At 37.5% G+C, this 19,853-nt stretch overlaps 1 protein-coding gene across 1 annotated transcript in view; it reads right to left on the reverse strand.

Moving 5' to 3' along the window:
- The window catches only part of kiaa0825 (KIAA0825 ortholog), a 180,991-nt gene that overhangs the window by 123,387 nt on the left and 37,751 nt on the right, over positions 1 to 19,853 (reverse strand). The window contains exons 7-10 of the mRNA XM_063017862.1: positions 18,902 to 19,126; positions 12,645 to 12,910; positions 7,672 to 7,822; positions 386 to 576 (exon numbers count right to left, since the gene is read on the reverse strand). Coding sequence (XP_062873932.1) covers positions 386 to 576; positions 7,672 to 7,822; positions 12,645 to 12,910; positions 18,902 to 19,126 — 833 coding nt within the window. The remainder of the gene's footprint in view (positions 1 to 385; positions 577 to 7,671; positions 7,823 to 12,644; positions 12,911 to 18,901; positions 19,127 to 19,853) is intronic.

The following is a 19,853-nucleotide window of genomic DNA, read 5'->3' on the forward strand; positions in this document are numbered from 1 at the left end:
CATAAAGCTTGCTTGACAGTGGACAGTGTCTCTCTTGTTCCAGAAGCCTCCAGTTAATGACAGATCTGTTTTCTTCAATGTCTGGATTGCATCTGACCATCTGGACAGATGTTACCCAACTGTTTTGTTTTTCTTTTAGTACTGAGCCAGACAAAATAATCATGCCTGTGGTAATAACTCAGACAGAACAAACAGACAGATGTTAAGTTCTTTGAAAAACTGTTTTTGTAATATAACAGTAGAAATCATTTGTTATACACGCTCTATTCACAATCCATGACATGCCTCCAGAAATAAACCAGAAAGTAAAGCATGATCAAAAGATCTCGTAATGCATTTGCCAGCTGAAGATCAGGACGGTGAAGAACGTCTTTGTGTCTGGTACCTGATCTGAGCGAGTCTTCTGAAGGAGGGCTGGGCTCTGGAGTATCGTTGAAGCAGAAGCTCCAGGGTCCGTGCCAACACCTGTGCCAGAATCTGTTGCGCCATTAGCGGAGAAACTGTGCACCACAGGTCACTGCGCAAACCAGAGAGGAAATAATGCCACATCTGGATAGAGAAGGAGCACCTTTCACCCTGCGCAGAGGTAAAAGAGATGAAAACGCAAGATGAAAATAAAGAACTCGTAAAAATCAAAGCTGAGCTGGAGGAGATTAAAGAAACAGTGAAACATTTAAACCTGATATCAGGCTGCAGCATTTGTAGCGTGGAATTACCTCAAATAAATCATTTTTACCATAGTAAGAAAACAGCGGAAAATCTATTTACTCACCGCAAGTGTAAAGCAAGTCTAAGTGCAGCTGTTGGGGGAAAAACACTGCAAAAAAGGTTGCCAGATATTTGTTAATTAAGAATTCTTTTTTTTTAATCCTATTTTTATTTTTAGCGTGTCTAATTTTTACCCAATTGCGTTATGCTTCCTCTCCACTGGTGCTGACCCCCGCCCTGATTGAGAAGAGCGAGACTGTTACACGCCCCCTCCGACACGTGTGCAGTAGCCAACTGCATCTTTTCACCTGCACGAGGCGAGTTCACATGCGGATCAGCTTTGTGTACGGAGAGCCACACCCTGATCGCATTATCCCGCAACTCTGTGCAGACACCATCAATCAGCCAACAGAGGTCGTAATTGCACCAGTTATGAGGTCCCTATCTGGGTTTTCCCAACCTGTATGAACATGTAGCTGCCCAGCCCAGCCGGATGGCAGAGCTGAGTTTCGAACCGATGAGTTTTTTTACCGCTGCGCCACCTGAGCGGCCAATTCTATCAGTTTAAAAATAAATGCATTATTTAAATAGTTAAAACTGGTATGTCCTCTTTCTCTCTCATTGCTTTGTCGACCTCTGCCTCATGCACATACATTACATGTATAATGAATCGATATTCACTTTAAACAGCAGAGGGAGTTGGTGCTATTCACCTCGCCTGGTTGACGTTACTACAGGGTTGCCAGGTTCGGAATTTTCAAGCCAAATATATTTATGTGAGGATACTTTTTTATTTGTATTATTCATTTATTTATTTAAATGTGGGATTTATTTCATTTCAGTTTCAGGGAAATGTGCAGCATTGTTTTGCATAGTTTGTACCTACCTCAGAAATAAAAAGACATTCATTATTTAGATAAAAAAAAGATAAGAACAAATACAGTATTTTATTTTATTTTTTTTAAAGAGAAATAATAAAAGGAAACTTTGTCATAATTTGTCTTCAATTTCAAAAAATCATATTGTGAACCCAGTATTGTGAATCGCATCGCATCGTGGGTAGAGTGTATCGTTACATCCCTAGTTAGAATATATCCATATCAAAGACATGCAAAATGTCACTGCAACAAAGCAAGCAATTTTTGGCAACTGGAATACCTGTGTATGCAAGGCATGGCACCACCTCCTAACTGGTTCTGACCAGCACAAGCGGTGCTCGTAATTTCTCATGAAGTTTAATTGTCTTTCTAACACAAACATGAAGAAGAAGGGCTAATCAAAGTCGTGTGTCGAGTTGGGTTGTAAAATTCCAGTGCATCAACAAGAACTTTAAAGAGAGAGTCACCTACAAAAAGCTCTTTATGTAAAGCTGTACAGTGCCAAGTTATTTAAACAGCAACTTTGCCTATTTTTTTTTAATTGAAGACTTCCAATCTAAGTGAGCTTAAAATTTTTTTAATTTTTTATTCTTTTTCAGTACAGCCAATGTTAAAATGTTGTCCACAGTAAATGTACATCAGCTACAGATTTTATCAATGAGAAATATGTGAAAATAGGTGAAAAATACTAGTGGATTCATTTAAAATATTAATATTAATCCTCAACAGAAAGAATGCAAAACTATATAAAAAGAACAGAAGTCAGCCGCTCAGGTGGCGCAGCGGTAAAAAGAAACGCGCTGCAACCAGGGCTGGATTCTGAGAAGCGTCGTATCGAATCCAGCCTTGCTTTACCGGTTCGAAGCTGAGTGGCTATATGAGCAACGATTGGCCGGTTGCTCATGTGGGGGGTGGGACAAAGAACCGGATGTGGGTCTCTCTCTGTCAGAATGCGATTGAGTTCTCTGCCGGCTGATTGGAGGCGCTTGCACAGAGATGGGAGGGGGTGCCCTTAGGGTGTGTCTCTCCGCATGCAACGCTAGGTGGCGCCAAACTCGTCAATGTGTGGGTGGCAAAGATGCATCTGGCTGCTGCTCGTGTTTCGGAGGGGATACGGGTTAGCTTCAATCACCTCCGTCAGGGCAGGGTTCGGCATAGACAGAGAGGAAGCACGATGCTAATTGAACAATTGGATGCGCTAAAAGGGGAGAAAAAGGGGTAAAAAAAAAAAAAAAAAAAAAAAAAAAAAAAAAAAAAAAAAAAGAACAGAAGTCTGTCCCTCAGATCCCTGCTGTCGGACCACCTGCACACCCCACCTGGTCCACTCATTCCCACAGAGACCAGATAAGAACAAGGGTACTTCAATGGTCTGATCTGGAAAAACGTTTAGAAATCCTCAGAACATCACACACACACACACACACACACACACACACACACACACACACACACACACACACACACACACACACACACACACACACACACACAGAGCTGAAATGACAGAAACACAGGCCACTCGTGTGAAGGGTTAGAGCAAAGCTGCAGAAAAAGATGGGAAGAGTCATGAGGGTAAGGGTAAAATCTTGTTTCCAGGTGTAATTACTTTCAGACAGGGAGGAAGCAGCTCTCCCGGTTCAGAGTGTGACCAAACAGAGATTAGTAACAGCCATGTTCAACATCTTATAATGAGGAGCGTAACAAACTCCACCAAAGCACAGCCAAGCACCAAGCCAATCAGCCATAACCACCTCCTTGATTCTACACTAACTGTCCATTTTATCAGCTCCACTTACCATATAATAGCACTTTGTAGTTCTACAATTACAACAATTACTACAATTAGTCCATCTGTTTCTCTGCATACTTTGTTAGCCCCCTTTCATGCTGTTATTTAACCACTACAGAGGAGGAATTATTTGGGTGGTGGGTCATTCTCAGCACTGACATGGTGGTGGTGTGTTAGTGTGTGTTGTGCTGGTATGAGTGGATAAGACACAGCAGCGCTGATGGAGTTTTTAAACACCTCACTGTCACTAATGGACTGAAAATAGTCCACCAACCAAAAATATCCAGCCAAAAGCACCCTGTGGGCAGCATCCTGTGACCACTGATAAAGATCTCAAAGATCTTTAGCAATAGATGAATAATCGTCTCTGACTTTACATCTACAAGGTGAACCAACTAGGTAGGAGTGTCTAATAGAGTGGACAGTGAGTGGACACGGTATTTAAAAACTCCAGCAGTGCTGCTCTGTCTGCCACCCATACCAGCACCACACACACTTACACACCACCACCATGTCAGTGTCACTGAAGTGCTGAGAATGATCCACCAATGTTACACTACTTGGTCAAAAGTATTCATACACCTGACCATGAGCTTGTTGGACATCTTTATAAAAGTATTTAAAAAAATCTTTTCAGCCACTCTTTTGCAAAGTCTTCTCATAAGACTTAAGTATGTCTGTGGGAATTTGTGCCCATTAAGTAAAAGCAAAGTTCATTTCAAAGCTGTTCAGTAGGGTTGAGGTCAGGGCTCTGTTCAGACTTTATAGATCTTGTTTTGTGTACAGGGTCACTATGGAACAGCAAAGGGCCTTTCCTAAACTGTTAGAAGCGTATAATTTCTGTTATGTAATTAATTTATTACACCTGTTAGCAATCGTTGTGGCTGAAACACATGAATTCAATAATTACAAAGAGTGTCTTAATACTTTTGTCCATAGAATGTATAATTATTTAATTTTCCAATTTCTTCTTTGTCTAGTGTCTTTCAACACTATTTTTATACCATTTTTACCATCCTAACTGACCATCAAAAGCAAAAAACAAATAGCACAAAGGAATCCTATTTTATTAGAGCTGTCCACCTCTTTTGCACAATGTCAATTCTAATCATCAATATGTTCCCCACTAGTCAGTCACACAAACAAATTAGTACTCTATATTTGAGATCTTAGAAAATAAGGGCCTGAGAGAGCCGGATAAGCCCTCTCAGGGAACTCAGACCCCCTGCTATGGAAGGAAGTGGAGACGTGGTGGGACAGAAGGAAAAAGAGTTGGTGGGAGCAGAAAAAATGGACTTCAAGTCAACAGAGGCCCGGTCACGGGTGGTCGGTCTCACACCTGCACACAGCAGGCATGTCTGGACTGCAGCCTGCCAAAGTTAAATCTGTCCACTGTTCACCCTAATGAAGCAGAAGTTCGGATCACCGAGATCGAGTGGTCCTGTTTGAATGGTTTAGTCTTAATTTCCTTTTAGGAGAAACAGTAGATGGTCACTATAAACAACAGATAATTCTAAAAGACACAGTCATTAAAACATCTGCTCTTATAAAGCTTAGGCTTGATAGCTTGATAGATAGGTAGGTAGGTAGGTAGGTAGGTAGGTAGGTAGGTAGATAGATAGATAGATAGATAGATAGATAGATAGATAGATAGATAGATAGAGACAGATAGATAGACAGACAAACAGACAGATAGATGGACAGACAGACTGACAGGCTGACAGACAGACAGATAGATAGAGACAGATAGATAGACAGACAAACAGACAGATAGATGGACAGACAGACTGACAGACAGACAGACAGACAGACAGACAGACAGATTAAATAAAGCAGTTGTGTTTTGTGGTCTGCCTTTGTCTAAACATTGTGAATCACTGAACCCAATCCAGGGTATATATCTTCATTGTGCCACCGGGTCCTCCACAACTCTGTCCAGGATAACAGAGTTAGCAATAAGGAACTGGTGACAACAAAAGGTGGCGCAGTGGTAAAATACATGCTAACACACGACTACGAATTTCAGCTATGCTATCAGCAGTACATTGTCTAAGCAATTGAGGCCAAGGGCTGCCCTGCTTAAGGGTTCAACAGTGGCAACCTAGCAGTGGTGGGGCTTAAACTAGCGACCTTTTGATTACGATTACAGTACTTTAACCACTAGGCAACAACTGCCTGGCAATTAAGTAAATAAGATCTGAGTGAATTTTGAAATAGGGTTTATGGCACAAATGGCAGGAGCTTCAGTCACTAATACTTTCTTCATCTTACATCCAGTGGTGTATAGTAACGAAGTAATAATACTTCGTTACAGTACTTAAATAGTTTTTTGAAGTCCTTGTACTTTACTGGAGTATAAAAAATTTCGGCAACTTTCACTTTTACTCCACTACATTTTCTAAAGAAATTGTGTACTTTTACTCCGTTACATTCGCTGTATGTAAATTCGTTACTCGTTACAACAAAATGAAAGTTAAATGATGTGAGATGTGTGATGGACTGCACGCTGGTTTGGTGAATCTGCGCTTGTGAGTTAGACGTGGTTAAACACATTAATGCGCATGTGCAAACGTTCTCTAAACGCTAGCTGAGTGTTCTAAAAGTGCGTCGTTCACCCAAAGACACGCAAATATGGACATTTCAGAAGCTCCCCGTCCAACACACTGATGTAAGTTAACAATGATTAACAAAGTAAAGCTGCAGCATCTTTTTTTTATTTTTTTTATATTATTTTTTAAATATTATTAGCATTAACATTGTTCAGATATATACCTCCCATTTTTACCGATTACATTCGAACCACAAATAAAACGTTTCACTAAATTTGTTTGGGATTCATTGACTGCAAAACTCATGAAGACACGTCCATTATTTTTAAAAACTCACCTACGGACAAATATTTCCTCAGATAACTTCTGTATTAGACCGGCAGAGGAGAGATTCATGGTGCTGAGGAACATGCAGCACGTCTTCAACCCTTTAATCATCTCAACAAGAACTCAACTTATCCAACTTATTATTAATTTTTCAGCTGTTGGCTTCAAGTTAGAAATGGTGTTTTCTTAAAGTAAGAATACCAATATTTTTTTAGTTTAACACATGCCATTCAGTGAGTAGATACAGCCCAAAAAATATTATTTAAATACAGCTTATTTTACTCAAATATTTTTATTTAAAATAATGGTTGAACAGATCATTAAAGGGATAAAAGTGCCACACGTTTTGTTAAACTCTCCTGAGTTTTGCTTTAAATTAATTATGCCAAAATTATTTTTTTGTTATTGAAATATACTACCCAAATAAAAAAATGGGACAGTATAGAAAATGCAAATAAAATAGATGCAGTGTTTCTTACATTTACATCGACTCACATTCTAAAAACGTTGGAACAGGAACATTTAGGGCTAGTAATAAGTTAAAAAACAACTAAATAATGTCATGATTTCAAACAGGTGATGTCAACAGTTGATTATGATCATGAATTGGCACAAATCATGTTCAGATGAAAGGAAGAAAACAGGTTAATTGTTAAGGTGGTTTACAGGCTTAAAAGAACAATCTTTATATTTCAAATGAGCGCTTCCATTTATACTAACAGCATTTACTTTTACTTCTACTTTTTATACTTAAGTACATTTAATATCAAATTACTTTTGATACTTAAGTACATTAAACATCAGATACTTTTACTCAAGTAATATTCTAAAAGGTGACTTATACTTCTATCAAAGTAAATTTCTGGTAAGATACTTGTACTTTTACTCAAGTACGGCCTTCCGGTACTTTATACACCACTGCTTACATCTTTCACACTGAAAAATGAAATGAATTCAGTGACTGAATGAACTGTGGTTGTGTGTATGTGCCTCCGTGACATAACCAATCATGTCTGGGTAGACGCCCAGCTGGTCAAAAGTACTGCTGGTCGTGGTTGCACCACCTGAGCACTCTTTGTCAGCTTAGATTAATCAATACAACAAAGTTTTAACTGTATGACTGATCACCTGATCGAGATCATAGAGCTGTTCTAATCTTATAGGAGTGGTTACGGCCCAACCTATAGAACATTTAGGACTTACATGCTTTTCACCATCATTATCATTATCAAAAACACACCCAAACATTTGATAGACTAGAGAGTACAGACTTGTGGGGTCTCTGGTAAGGCTCATTAACGCTGGCTTGTGGTGTCTCAACACTGATTTTGATGGTTTTTCATACATTTAACTTATCCACATTATTAGAACTAATAAACTCTAGCATGTGTAGACTTAGAAATGCGCATGCCACCTGTACCTCGTAAAACGGCTTGTCGTCCGCCCAGTAGTGGCTCTCTGCATCCTGCAGTATACTGGTGGCACACACATTAACGCAGTAGTCGGTCAGGTGCTCACGAATGGCCTCCGTCACTTCTCGACTCCTCGGGATAGGCAGCAGAGTCAGAGGCCTGCAGTTGGGCAGATCAAAGCCATATGGGCCAGATTTAAGGAGGCATGTCTTTTACAGGTCAAAGAGGCATTAAATGATTAATATCAGCAAATGGCCCCGATTATTACCTGCCAATCATTTGCCACCTCTCAACTTCCTTTCCTCTTTTCTTTCCCCCCTCTCAAAACTCAGGCCACACGTGCTGTCTGAAACAATCACTCTCACAAATTCTGTCTCTGGATTTCATTTCTCTCTTTCTGTTTCTCTGCCTTTTGGCTCTGTGTGAGCTAACATCTGTTTTTCAACAAACACACTTCCTCTGTAGATAAATAGGTCTGTCAGGAACGCACGCACGTCCCGTTCCGATTCTTTACAATCCAATTACGGCATTTTAGTATTTCTGGCATAAGGCTAACAATCTCTTTGACTGGGGAAAAAACATATGAAGTATAAATTGAGAAGCTCCCTTTTACAAATGCCCCATGTTTTATGTACAAATGCACGAGTCAGACTTTTCCAGGCAGAGCTGATTTTTTTTTATTCTTTAATGTGCTGTTTTATTTTCCATTTTTTATGGTTCACTGAGAGATATTTATTTATGAAATGCAGAATTGAAGAGAACTGAGTGATGAACAGGAATTAAACATTTTAGACGTGAGGTTTTACATTTACATTTTTAGCATTTAGCAGATGCTTTTTATCCAAAGCGACTGTGACAGTATACAGTCTAAGCAATTGAGGGTTAAGGGCCTTGCTCAAGGGCCCAACAGCAGCAACCTGGTAGTGGTGGGACTTGAACCACTGACATTCTGATTACTAGTCCAGTATTTTACCCACTAGGCTACACTGTCCCTGGTTTTGAGATAATCAGCAGATAAGAGCAGAGAGGTTAAATTCTAGCATCCAGTAAATCAATAACATGTTTTTATTCACTATAAAATCATCAGTCCATGTTAAATACAGATTCTTTAAAAACATTATAATCTATAAAACAATGATTTATTTGTGGAAATAAATTAAATGACCAAAACTAAAAGGATACCCAATCATCATGTATAAAACAACATAGCAATATTATTAAATTGGTCCCACTTTTACTGAAATAGCTTCCACTTTTCTTCCAAGGCTTTACATGAGGTGCAGGAGTCACTTCTATTTAGCCACAACATGATGAGAGAAACCAAACACAACTGGCTCACAGTTCGGCTGTTTCAGTTCATCAGAGCCAAAGCCAGAAAAGTCTTCCCTAACTGCTACCCCAAAGTTAAGAAACCCTTTTTTAATTCTGCATGATGTAATATTAATATTTCCCTTCACTACGACCAAGAGGTCCAAAGAACAAAAACAGCCCAGGGCTATTAATTCTCCTACCAGTGCGAACGTTTTCTATAACTTCATTTAACCATCTAATCCTGTCAAGACTGTCGAAGATGTTAAAAGGTGATCACTGACAAAAACACGTTTCCACTGCTATGTAATCCAACAGAGGTGTGCTTTCTTAGCATCAGTTAAAGCTCAATTAAAAACCCAATTCATGCAGCACAGGACAAAAAGTTCAGCTGCAGTCACTCCTTCAAGGGGCAGTTTGGAACGTAGTCGAGAGTGTTACAACTTAGAAAAGAACTTAACAGTGAGCTCTGTAAATTTGTGTAACTTTCTACTACTAATAATAATAACTTGAGCATCAACTGTCTGGAATAATACTTATTACAAAAATTATTCATAAAAATAAGACACTACTATTAAGTCTAATACTACTACTAATAACAATAGTGTAATAAGAGCATTTACTGTCTCTTAAGTGTTTAAATTAAGTGTCCAAAATGACCAACACTTTTAATAATACTACTATCCCTAATACTACTACACTGTTAGCCCGGAATTTATATTTAATCAAACATTTTTAGTACAACATACATAAATTATTTAAGTTTTTTTGCTCTACTCTAAAATGCAGAGTACATTGTACTAATTTGAGTACACATTTAAATGTGCTAAAAGATTTAAGTTTACTAAACAAAAAAAAATACTTTTCTATCAGATTAACTTTAAAAAGTTAAGTTAAGGTAATAAAACAGAAAAACCATTTACGTGTAAGTCCGCCTTTTTTCAGCTTGCTGTTGGTGAATCAGGCAGCCATTTGTTTTAACTTTTGTAACCTGTTGTTGCAAATTACTTTTTACTTTTCATTTAAGGCTTTTTGCACAAGTAAACTTGACTTCCTGAAATGTCTTTTGTGAAGTGGAACCTTTGTTAAACTAAATGGACAAACATTTTCTTCCTCATTATGCTATTTTTGAGTAGCATGTACACCAGTCTGATGGGGCTTTTTCATCTTCCGTCTAATTTTGGTAAGTGTTGTACTTTACTTAACAATTTTGTTTAAAATAAATGATCTTAATGTTGACACTAAATAAATAATCAAACAGCGCTGCTTTATTTGCCGTATTTAGGCTACATGCTAGCATGTTAGCATGCTAGCCTTCATACGAAGCAAAGAGTTTGCTGGCTTGCTTTATTTTAATCCTTAAATTAATGCTATTAATGTTGATTTTAATACTTCTGTTTCTTGTTTCTTTGTGTTGTTTTACAGGTTCATGGTTACTGTAAAGAGCTGTTTGTGTTTCATCAGAACTTTATATACAGTTTGTACAGTTGTTAAGATGTTTTCTTGACATGTTGTATTTTAAGTAAATACTTCTGAAGTGAAATAAAGAAAAATAATTGTATAATTGTGTCTGTTTCTCTATAAACATTTGTAATTCATATTTAAAATGTAATTAACATGAAAACTAAGAAGAAATCAATAGTTTTTTCCATTGAGCTCAAGATAATAAGTAGAATTATTGGGAAAAGCAGTTGGTATAACAAAAAAAAGAAAGTTTAATCAACTTGCCTTTCAGGTGTAATAACTTAATGTTTTAAGTTATGCTAACTCAAGTTTTCATTATACATTACTTAACTTTTTTAGGGCAACCGGTTTCCTGAAATTTTTTAAGTAGATTGAACTTATCCGGGCTTACAGTGTACTAATAAATTATTATTATTATTATTTAGACTACTAACACTATTATAATGACTACTTTTATTATTAGTAGTAGCAGTAATTATACTACGTCTTTTACTTATAATAAAACATTGATATCTAAAAGTTATTTTGAAAGATAATACTACTGTCCCCTACTTCTGTTTTCCATTGCTACCACTACTACTATCAATTATAATAATAATAATAATAATAATAAGAAGAAGAAGAAGAAGAAGAATACCACATCATTTTAACGTCATGTTTTACAAACTTTGGTTACATTCATGACAGGACAGGTAGTTACTCATTACACAAGATTCATCAGTTCAAGTCTTTAATGTCAAACACAGTCATGGACAATTTTGTATCTCCAGTTCACCTCACTTGCATATCTTTGCACTTTGGGAGGAGACCGGAGCTCCTGGAAGAAACCCACACAGACACGGGGAGAACATGCAAACTCTACACAGAAAGGACCCGGACCGCCCCCCAGGAACCCAGGACCTTTCTGCTGTGAAGCAACAGTGCTACCCACTGAGCCACCGTGCCGCCCCAATTACAATTAATTAATTTAAAAACCCAGAACTAAGATGTTTAATTAATAACAGGGTATAATTCTTAACCAGGCAACAACTATTCTGTAATGCTAGACAAATTAGACAGTCAATATACCTTTTATATATTTATATCATTACGATCAGTATGTGATGCCAGCAGTTCCCAATTCATAGATACAGCACTTGCTAAAAAAACAATTGTGCTTGTTAATGAGAAATGTAGAAACTAGTAGGTTGTAGAGTTTGTGGCGTTTTGTACAGAAAACTAATTCAATACTTACCTTGACTTGCCTGGAAGCAACGTAAACAGAAAACTTCCCTTGCACTTTTGACACTTAATATATTAAAATTTTATGGGGAAATCAACTGAAGACTTGGGAACTTCGATTAAACTCTTTCTAGGGTCAACATTGAGTCAGGAGTTTAAAAACATGGACGATTCTATAAGTTTTAAAAACAGCATTTGTATTAAGGTCAGGGTTGCAACACACAGCCTTAAAGAAAACAGTCAGGACTTAAGTTTTGTAAAGTATGAGATCATTTTAGACTTGGAAAAACAAGCTTACAGACATTTCTAACTGTATAAAGTTATAAAGTTGAAATAAACAATAATAACTGAGTAATAACAGTGATTAATAACATGGTTATAAATGTTTGATCATATAATAATAATAATTTATGGTTCTAAAAGTAGCAACTCGAGTTAATAACTATCACTAACAGTTTACTTAGACTTAAAGAAGATGTACCTGAAAAAAATCTACCAATGAGAGCAAGCAAAAGATACACAAGATACCCAAAAGTATGTGGACATCAGACCATAGGCTTGCTAGATATCTCATTTCAAGTCTAACACCATTAATATGGAGTCCCCTACACATATTGCTATAAATGCCTTTCATCTTCTGAAAAGAATTTCCACAGGTTTTTGGACTGTGTCTGAGGGAATCCATGCACATTCAGTCCAAACAGAATTTGGGAGTTATGTACAAATGTTGGAAGGGAAGACCTGGCTTGCAATCAACATTCCAATTCACCCCAAAGCAGTTAATTGGGTTGGGGTCAGGACTCCATGAAGGAATGAAGGTACCCTTCCCTAAACTGTTGCTACAAAGTTGAAAGCATGTCATTTATTTTATAAAACTTTTTTAAAATATTTGTTAGCAGTGTGTACAGCTGAAACACATGAAGTCAATAATTATCAGGGGTGTCCACATACTTTTGGCCATATACTGTAGCTGTACCTGCATACTTACGTGCGGCCGGTGTCCCCAAGCTGGCTTTGGTAGTAAACCAGTCTGTGGTTGATATAAGAGCTGGAAGCCAGTAAAGTGGGCAGGTTCTTGAGAGGTGAAGCATGAGGAACCTCACTGGCTCTCTCTTCCAGCCTGGTTAAGAGGTTTAAGCTGACCTGTCCACACACTTCTACAAAGCAGAAGCGAACAGGACGCAGAGCTTCATCCTTACATGCTACAGCCAGTGGGAGCAGTGCGTCCATCTCCTCCATTATATCTGCACAGAACTGAGGGGGAAAGCCATTTTTAAAAACATCTAAAATGCACAGAAGATTGCCAGTTTATTAGGTACACCGTGCACTATACCTTTGTCAGATTACAATTTTTAAATTACATCCAACATATTAGTGCATTTTGTAGTGCCACATCTATCAACAGTAAAAGATCACCACAGGAACAGGACTCCTACATTTTCACTAACATAAGTATGTAGACACTTGGCCATGAGCTAGGGTTGGGCGGTATGACGATATTACCGTATACCGCGGTATTCAAAAATGGTGACGATATTCAAAAATGGTGACGGTATTTTTTAAATGTGAAGCGCCAAATTTCTGCTTCAGGTTTGTTTACCTTGAAAACGGAGACTTTAGGACATGCGCGCATCCACAGTGAGGGAGGGGTGGGAGGGGTAGGCGGTTGGAGCTCACTGATTGGCTGTGGGGTGATAACACAGAGAGACAAGTGAAGAGCCACACTGGCTAGCGTTAGCTGTGAGCTAACAAGCAGAAACTGTAAAACAGCTCGTCTTTTAATTTTTCAAAATCAACATTTTTTATCAGTTCAACCGGAAATGAACACAAGCGCGTGCATGCGCGGACATGTACTTATTTACTAAATATATCTTCAGTGTAAATCGAGCACAAGTGTTGAGAAAAAGGAGCAAACAGTAATAATAACGTTACGCCCAATCCGCTGTTCTGACTCTTGTCTGCCATAGATTTTCCTGCCTATGTAAGAATTATTTTTTCCTAAATAAAAGCGCTATATTAAGAAAAAAGAATGTCTCACCTGTCGGGTAATGTGAATTATAAAATATATTTTCTGGCCCTTTAAGAATGTTAAGTGCACTATAGGGCGTAGGGAGCGAGTGTGTAGGGAAGAGATTGGATTTGTACCGTTTCCGTGTTCGTGTTTTGCACTGAGCTTGTGTGACATGTAAAGTAGCGTTCTCGTTAACCACTCAAATGTTTGGACTTTGAATTATTTTAACATTATTTTACATCACCGTCATCGCAACATGAACATTTACATTCATATTTTTTGTTACGGTATAGAACTTAATTCTGGATTACAGGCATAACTAATCGTACACGTTCATACACTTTTAAGAAATATCTGTAACTATAAACTAAGCAGTTAACTTTTTAAATATACTGAAGTGTGTAGCCGGCTATTATTCTGTTTTGTGTGGGCAGAGAGAGATTACAATGCCAAAATGTTATGTGTTAATGTTTGTGTTAAAGTGTAATTGATACACATGCATTTATACTTATGCGTATTTATTATAGATCAGACAAGATAAGCAATGTTTGACGTTCACATTGTTAAATCTTTTTATAATAAATCATTGAAATATTGTAATTACACTCAAGTGTGTACACTGTAAAGTTTATCCGCGACACCCCCCCCCCCCCCCCCCCCCCCCCCATACCGTATACCGCGGTATTTCCTGAAGACGGTATGACGGTATGAAAATCGGCAATATCGCCCAACCCTACCATGAGCTTGCTGGACATCTCATTCCAACATTGTGGGCATTAATATGGAGCTGGACTCCACTAGACTCCATTCTTCTAGAAAGGTTTCCACATGATTTTTGGACATTCTCTGTGTGTGTCAGGAATAGACATTAGACAGAAAGGCCTTGTGTAACAGGTCCACCTGCCATAAAGATCAGCAGGGGAGTGCAATTTACAGAACCGTGCCTATCTGCCATGCCATTAAGGTCAGCACCCAGGAAACCCACATGGGCACTTGTGAGGAATATGAGGGAACATACAAACTGAGGGAATAAGGGAATCAAACCCAGTCCCTTCTTGCTGTGAGACAATAGTGCTACCCACTGCGGCACTGTGCTGCCCAAATTAACAAATAAATTAACAAATGAATGTTGCAGCAAAAAATTGGATCTGCAACCATTTTGAACAGTCTGTCATCCTTGTTGTGTAGTTTGAGTGACCCTCTGCCCACTGTAGCTACAGATTTCTGGTCACGGCTTACTAAACAGGAACTCAGTCTGGTCTTCAGAAGTTGGAGTCTGTTGTAAGGTTCAATGTAATGTGCATTCTGAGATGTCTGGCCATTTCCCCTGATGTCTAACCTCATCAACAAGGGCTTTACAGCTGTTGAACTGTTGCTCACTGGATGTTTTTTCACCTTTTATATATAATGAAATACACATGTAATGAAATACACATTAATTAAAATTAAATGACCACTAGACATTTGGCTTATTCACACTAAAAGATACAAGTCTTAAAAAGTAAATAAAGTCCAGCTTGATTGTGAGACGTAAATGATTTGTAATACATTTGTAGTGTCCACCTTAAATTAAAGTCATATTTTAGGACAAGATTCCTAGGTACACTCGGTTAAAGTAACTGCATCAGCCTTGAGGATATGTTTAATAAAAGAACCAGGTCTTGCCATCTTTGGCACTTACAAAAGGAAAACAATAATTTATCTCATGATTCCATATTTGTCCTGAAGAAAGGATTCGTTTTGAGTGATTTTGATTTTAAACATGTGCAGTTTCCACCAAAAATGTCTTACTTGATGAAGTCCCCTAAGGGTTATCAACCAAAAAAATCAGCCTGACCTGAAACAGCCCAGTTGTAGAGCAGCCTCTAAAATCAAGACATCACCCTTCCCAAGCACCATGAGCACCCTCGGTTCTAACTCACTCGATTCACACTTGTGTTTCGAATGAGTAGCACATGAGCATGAATGACACTGAATCACAACACGCCAGTGAGTTCTCCGTCGAATTTATACACCTATAGAAATGAGTTATAGCACCAAGATGGTTAAGAGCAGTAAAACACGCATGTGTACCGTATAAAGCCCCCAGCATTTGCTTTCCATTGGGAGTCTCAGGACTTGCTGAACACAGGCAATTACAGAGCATTTTTACATGGAAACGTTCCAATCCCATCAATCAGATCAGCAAGCACGAGGCAACCTCATGATTCTGTACTAAACATCACAACTGACCTGATAAAGCCTCTTTAAAAAAAGACAGATGCAGCCGGACAAGCCAAGTCCGACACCCAATGGATAAGATAGGTCTCAAAACAACAAGCCAGATCAACAGGCACCCCAAGGAGAAGGGGAAAGATAGGTGAAAGCACATTCACATGCTTGATGCTCTTAAAATAAAGGTGATAAAGACTAATAAGGTAGTTTATAGCTTTCTCAAGTCTACTGCTATCTCTGAGAACCTTTAACGAATTCAGATTTGATATATGGATCCCAGATGGACCACCACTGCATGATTGTTTATGTATAAGCCTGTAACACATTTAAAAGCTTTACTTCAGTACATACATTTACTAATTTGTGTTTTTTACCATGATGTAGAGGGTAAAGTCTGGCATACAGCTGGTGTCAACACAAAAGGGTCAATAATTTGGTCACAATTTTACATTTACATTTTTGGCATTTAGCAGACGCTCTTACCCAGTAATTTCCACAGTAAACATTTCCCTACTCTATTTTTTTTTTAAATAAGATGTTACATAAGGTTAGTAAGTGCTAGGGCTGGGCGATTTTTGGATTATTTTGGAATATTTTGATTATTTTAAAATTATTACCGATTCTCGATTACGATTACGATTTTTTTTGTTTTTGTATAATGCAATTGAAAAACAGACTTAATTTAAAAGACTGCAGAAGTGCAAAAATAGTAACAGCACCACCTATAATTATCCTTTAAAGGAACTCAAACTTTATAACAATAACAATATAACAATAATTAACAATAATTAAAACAAAATAGAAATCCTAATTAGCTATATCCTATAACTCACAAACAACTCACTTTAAATAATGTGCAGCAGAACCTCCTTACATTAAGAAAAGTGCAAAACCACATAAGTTCTTTACAGGTTTCTTAAAGGGAACACGAGTCTGTTTACTGTTTCCACCATATAAGTGAGTCTGTATCAGTATCTACACTGGAGGGGGACATCAAGTAAGCAGTCAGCTCAGCTTTAATTTTGTCCTCTTGTGACTGGGGGGTGGATGGAGGTCTTAAGATCTGCTTCTAACAATATGGACTACAATTCCCATGCCCCCACGGACTGTCACGTGACTATCACATGTCCCCGGTCAGCCAATCCTGATCGCGCTCATCGGCTCCGGAGTTTTGATTCATTTCAGCCGTGTTCGATTCAGTGAATCTTAATTAAACTCTTTTGTTTGTGTCTTGTTTTGCCGATCGTGTTTGCGGTTCTTATTACTGAATTTGACCGTTACCGTGTATGACACTTGTTGTCTTCCGTTTACTGTTTTAGTTTATCCTCTGGTTTTGGACTGATTTTGTACACTGTTTTTGCCTTTTTGATATTAAACTTTATTTGATTTGTATTCCGCGAGCGTCTGGTCAGTTTCTGCCTCGTGACATGTTAGTATTTTAATTAAAATATAAAGTATGTAAACAATCGCGATTGTCACATTTCTAACATCGGGTGAAAACGGTCACTCGAATTAACCGAATTAATCGTGAAAATCGCCCAGCCCTAGTAAGTGCATGTTATTGCTCAGACAAAGTGCTTAGTAAAGATGATAAAACAGACAGGGAAAGTTTGTTCCACCACTTGGGTGCTAGTACAGAAAGAGCCTTGATGCATGTCTTCCTTGAGTTCTGGGTGGTGGATCAAGACAATATATATATATATATATATATATATATATATATATATATATATATATATATATATATATATGAATGCATAAAATACTCCATTAATGCATTTATACTAGCAATTCTATAAAGCCAGTCCTATGATAGTATGCCACCACCTGCTTACTGAACACTGTCATAAATGTGGAGTATGAAATGGGGTGGGGTAAGGGGTTCTCTTCAGACAACAGTTATTGCAAATATATGCACATGGTAACCTTTAAATTGAGTGTGGCTCGTTTCAAAGCACTAATCTAAATGGAGGGTGTTGTACAGGACACTTGTGATATGGCTCCACCAGCACAGACTGCTTAATCAAAGTCATCATGAAGCAGCATTTAAGTAAAACCTAGTTTCATCATCACCGCTTTAATATTTATCAGCTCACAAAATTACAACCACACACACACATGTTCATTTACACCCATGTGTTTCTTTTATGGCTTTAAACACACCCATGTGTTCTCAGCAGACAAGGCCAGACCCAAATGACCTGCACTCTGTCTGGTTCAGAGGCCTCAGCTGGGGTTGAAACAAATCATCAATCTCTACACACCAGCGCAAGTGGGGCCGTTTTCTGACCGGAGAACGTATGAAAAAAAAATGAGACGAAACTTACCAGGCCAACACAGGAAACAGGTGGATATGGATGAAGCTGTGGAGCCTAGTGTTAAAAGATTCCCTACAGTATCACTGTAGATATAATGGTCGTAATGGAAAACCCAGTTTATTTTTACATTTTATAATAAGCTAGATCAGTTTTTTAACTTGATCTGGCCTGATTCTGTAAAAAGCTGTTGGTATAGTCAACTGTTTCATTCATATTATTAAAAAAAAGATTTTTAAAGAAAAAACAAAACAAAGAAGAACAATGAAAGACCTCAAACTATGTATAATCAAACTCTGGTCAGAAATATTTGAAACAGCCTGCATAGATTTAGCTATAAATGGAGGTTTACTTATTACCCATGACTATAGATCTTCAAAGTTCTTAAATCAGCTACTTTTGGCTGTTTCACATTCTCAAGTAAGGAACTTAGACTTGAATCCCCAAGGCCACAACCTGCAGCGCAATTGCAGTATTGCAGAGGAGTCCTAAAAAACAGCCTATCAACAATAATAATACAGGTCTAACCAAATGCAGATTAGACAAATTTACATCTGAGGGCAGAGTGTGAGCTCAGGATGAGTTTTAACATTCAAAATAGTTAATAGAGAAGATTTGATTTCTACATTCATCTTCCATACAGAGATCTAATTCACTACTTTTAGACCATTATAACATCCATGGCAGACAGATGAGTAAACTTGCCTTTGATATCCTCCTGGGCAGGTCTCTCTCTGAACACGTGACATCAGTTCCCGGACTGAAGGGAGCCTGGACCAGTGGGATGATGGTGGAGCCAGATGTGTGTGTGCACTTCTCCTGCTGTAGACTTTTTCTACACACTTCTTCTAAAACCACCTTTACACAGTGAACCATCTGAGGAACCAGCGCCCGGAATGCAGCCCTCCATTCAAACTCCAGACACACCACCTACACCAGCCAAAAGAATCATCATGTCAGCAATACAGAAAAAATCACATGTTCTTAATTTATACTTTTGATGTCATAATAAAAATCCCATCATCAAAAGATTAGAACGGTTTGCTAGTTAGCTAGTTTGTCTATTTTCTTTCCAAGTTTTTTTCTATTTCAACTTGTACTATGAATAAATAATGAGCACATAAAAAGTATAATAATATACTAATTTATAATTATAATACCATAATATATAATAATATAATATATTAAAATACTAAAGTATAATAATTTGTGTTATTATTTTATGCCATGTGTGTAAATTATTATGACTTGGATGAAGATTAAACCACATTTTAATGAGTAAAATCTAGATAATTCCAAGGGGTTCACAAACTTTTTTTAAATGTATATAATGGACCCATTGGTCAAAGATGTGTATATGGAATCAGAAAATCCTGGTTTATTGTGTTTACTGTGTTTATTGTGTGTTCTGTTGAGTCTTGTATTGTATATTTTTGGGTTCTTGAAAAGTGCAAAATACGTCTAATTTATTATTATTATTATTATTATTATTATTATTATTTATTATTACTATATTAAAATTTCAATTGGTTATTATAGACATTATAGACATAAATAAAGTAAAAACATACAAACATACAATCATGTGAAGGTCAGGGATATATTAAATGTTGGACTGATTGTAGTTACTTGTAATACACATGTAAAACTACATTTT

The sequence above is a fragment of the Trichomycterus rosablanca genome, chromosome 21 (genome assembly GCF_030014385.1).
Source record: "Trichomycterus rosablanca isolate fTriRos1 chromosome 21, fTriRos1.hap1, whole genome shotgun sequence".
Lineage (NCBI taxonomy): Eukaryota > Metazoa > Chordata > Actinopteri > Siluriformes > Trichomycteridae > Trichomycterus > Trichomycterus rosablanca.